Genomic DNA, 3,736 nt, shown 5'->3' on the forward strand with positions numbered 1-3,736 from the left:
AACTATGCAACCGTATCAGACAATTCTAATTATGGCACTAATAGTATGTTCATAAACTATGCAACCGTATCAGACAATTCTAATTATGGCACTAATAGTATGTTCATAAACTATGCAACCGTATCAGACAATTCTAATTATGGCACTAATAGTATGTTCATTCATATCAAATGTATTCTACTTCTAAGAACATACAAGTTGAATATGTCAACCATACTACATCTGCCCTATCCAGTACCCACACGAGGTCTTTCAACCAATACTACAGGTCATCAGGCTGGCTGGGACACAACAGTCGTAGTTGTGGCCAAGGCACTATTTATATCAACCTTCGTGCATAACAACTAGACTAGGTAAGTAAAATGTAATTACTATCAATTTAAGTCATTTACTAATCAGTGTTGTAGGGTAAGGATTAATAACATTATTATTTGTCTATTTACCATTATTATATCTGGAAAACTTTTCAAGCTAATCTTCTAGTTACATATCAGAGAAATTTGACATGAACAGATTAAAACTTTCTGACTTCTTAATTCAATATCTGTACAGTATATTAAAGACCAACAGGGTAGAGATATTATGAACATTGTTTTTGCTCGTTATTTTAGTGCAAGTGGACGTTGTTCTTGCTCGTTATTTTAGTGCAAGTGGACATTGTTTTTGCTCGTTATTTTAGTGCAAGTGGACGTTGTTCTTGCTCGTTATTTTAGTGCAAGTGGACGTTGTTCTTGCTCGTTATTTTAGTGCAAGTGGACGTTGTTCTTGCTTGTTATTTTAGTGCAAGTGGACGTTGTTCTTGCTCGTTATTTTAGTGCAAGTGGACGTTGTTCTTGCTCATTATTTTAGTGCAAGTGGACGTTGTTCTTGCTCGTTACTTTAGTACAAAGACCCCAAGCTTTGATAAGTGAATAGCAGATAACTTTCTTCAATTTTAGTTACTAAAACCTTATCTATTGACTTGCCATATAAGCATACAGTAAAAACAACAACAAAAGTTCACATTTCAACGATAATGGGGGAGGGAAGCAGTATCTACTGATTTGATCATTCTACGAGTTCTGTACAACTGCAATTAATTTTCATAAACGACGTACGTAATAATAATAATATATAACTCATCTATTGCTACATTTTGTGCTATGATGAAATCCAATGATTAAATACACGAAAACTTTTAACGTACTCTGAAAGTGTAATTAGGACATTCTAAGTTCACTTGTTATGAAGGTTTATTACAGTTCCATCCCTTACAATACATACGATTGGTTTAAAGGTTCAAACATTCATCCATGATACTTTCTACTTATTAAAAAACTTCCTATTTCTGTTTAAATAAATTACTACTGTACCTTTATCGCAAATCCAAAGTCAGTGGGTGACTTGTACTTCTTCCTCCAACCAAAACCTTGGTAGATGTGGTTTATTTGAAAACTAGCAAGACACACCAAGTCTTTCGACAGCTATATAAACAGTCACTTTTACCCACATGTTTTATATTAACTTAAACATTACTTGTACAACATATAAGATGCAAATCGCAACAGAGGAACAGCTCTAAAACATAAATCTGTTTTAAAATTCTAAATTTTCTTCTCATAATAAGTAGAACTTGAACAGAGAATAATTAAGTGAACTGTTGTTAAATTTAAATAAAACCAATTCTAATACTTGTAGTCAACAGAGAATAATTATGTGAACTGTTGTTAAATTTAAATAAAACTAATTCATATACTTGTGGTCAACAGAGAATAATTAAGTGAACCGTTGTTAAATTTAAATAAAACCAATTCAAATATTTGTGGTCAACAGAGAATAATTAAGTGAACTGTTGTTAAATTTAAATAAAACCAATTCAAATACTTGTGGTCAACAGAGAATGATTAAGTGAACTGTTGTTAAATTTAAATAAAACCAATTCAAATACTTGTGGTCAACAGAGAATAATTAAGTGAACCGTTGTTAAATTTAAATAAAACCAATTCAAATATTTGTGGCCAATTCAAATACATGTGGTCAACAGAGAATAGTTAAGTGAACCGTTGTTAGATTTAAATAAAACCAATTCAAATATTTGTGGTCAACAGAGAATAATTATTCACAAATGTATAATAATAAAAAAAAAGGAACATAAAATGAAAGTTTTTAAAGAAAGTTTTATTATTTAACTAATTTCAGTTCCATCAAACAAGAGGAACTGGAAATCTACGCGCCATTCTTTAGTAAAAAACACAAAGTTGACTGTATTCAGCTATTCATACAAACAAGACCTATAAGGTAACTTTCTCTAAACATGTACAAATACACATTTCCAAGGCTATTTTTTAGTAATGCCATATTGTTTCAGTTTCGAGATATAAAATTTAGAGATTCTTAAACATCTGTTAAATCTCTAGAAAAAGAAAATACTACCTTTGACTTTCCTTTTGGATTATAATACAAGCCTGAAGACCGAAGAATAAAAAAGTATTTTTTCCAGGCCTTCTTTCCATCACTTTTTAAGTAAAGATTGCCCTCCATTTCTGGAACTGCTATGCTAGTTGCGGAAAAAAATTCCTAACAAAAAACATGTTTGATTGCTATTAGATACGTATTCCGTACACATTTTACAATGATAACTTATGTTCGTAACGTGAATGAATCTAGTGATTGTAGTCGTTAAGTTACAATGGAAACATACAAGTTTTCCATAAATAAAGCTACCACTTCATCTACTGAGATCAAACTTTAACCCATCTTTCTAATAGGGTTAAATACTTTTGTACAGAAAAGAAATGAAAAAAAAAACAACAAAAAACTACTTGTTAGTAACATGATTCAGCTTTTAAATATAGATCTAACTTTAGAATAACAATAATATAACAAGGTATTTATTATTTTCTTAACAAGCAATGAAAACCTCATTAAAATATAATGATATATGTTACGTAAATCTTCAGATTAGTAGAAAGTTCCTGTAAGTCATGATTTGGGACAGTTACCAACAAAATAATAAAAATATCTACCTCAACCAGTGTTGCTTTGCCTTCATCATCCATTTCAGTACTTTTCTGCGACGACATACAGCCAAGGAGATAGTCCTGCGAGACGAACTGTTGTTACTTTCTTTCAAGGTTTAATACAATTAAATTACAAAACAAACAGGAACACTCCCTCAGTAGCTAACTACTTTATATGAATTAAAAAAGAACACAATATTTACTCACATTCAATGAATACATTTTTATAGATATCTGCGTCTCATCCTTCCAAGAAATTTCCTTCTAATGATTATTTATTTATTTATTTTTTGCAGAAAGTAACACTACCACGTACAAAATAACATGTAAAGAAATGGCCACTAGATGTCAGTGAACAAACAAATAGAAACCAATAATTTTCTTGATACCTAATAAATCAAGCTAAGGAATGAAAACAAAAATTAAATGACTAAATTATCTAAATTTTATGATGAGTTCAAAGATTTCTGTACTTTAATTATTTTAATTACTGAAGAAATTTAAAAGTGAAAAACAATACAAAATCCAAATATTCTGTCTTCCTAACAATCATCTCTTAGTGAGTTGTCTTTATGCCACAAATCTTGTACATAAACTTATACTATCATCAGATATAAGTACTGACATTTTAATGGTTGGAGACGGCTTGAATGGGTAATGAAGAAAAACTTTAATATAAGTTTAACACAACTGATGATGATAAAACCTAGTCGAAACGTTGTACATCTGCCATTGTG

At 30.4% G+C, this 3,736-nt stretch overlaps 1 protein-coding gene across 1 annotated transcript in view; it reads right to left on the reverse strand.

The window, feature by feature from the left end:
• LOC106475331 (ras-associated and pleckstrin homology domains-containing protein 1-like) overlaps nt 1–3,736 on the reverse strand; it is a 19,066-nt gene that overhangs the window by 7,025 nt on the left and 8,305 nt on the right. Inside the window, exons 5-7 of the mRNA XM_022379472.1 lie at nt 3,006–3,080; nt 2,413–2,556; nt 1,353–1,463 (exon numbers count right to left, since the gene is read on the reverse strand). Coding sequence (XP_022235180.1) covers nt 1,353–1,463; nt 2,413–2,556; nt 3,006–3,080 — 330 coding nt within the window. The remainder of the gene's footprint in view (nt 1–1,352; nt 1,464–2,412; nt 2,557–3,005; nt 3,081–3,736) is intronic.

Source organism: Limulus polyphemus, unplaced genomic scaffold, assembly GCF_000517525.1.
Source record: "Limulus polyphemus unplaced genomic scaffold, Limulus_polyphemus-2.1.2 Scaffold8413, whole genome shotgun sequence".
Taxonomy (NCBI): Eukaryota; Metazoa; Arthropoda; class Merostomata; order Xiphosura; family Limulidae; genus Limulus; species Limulus polyphemus.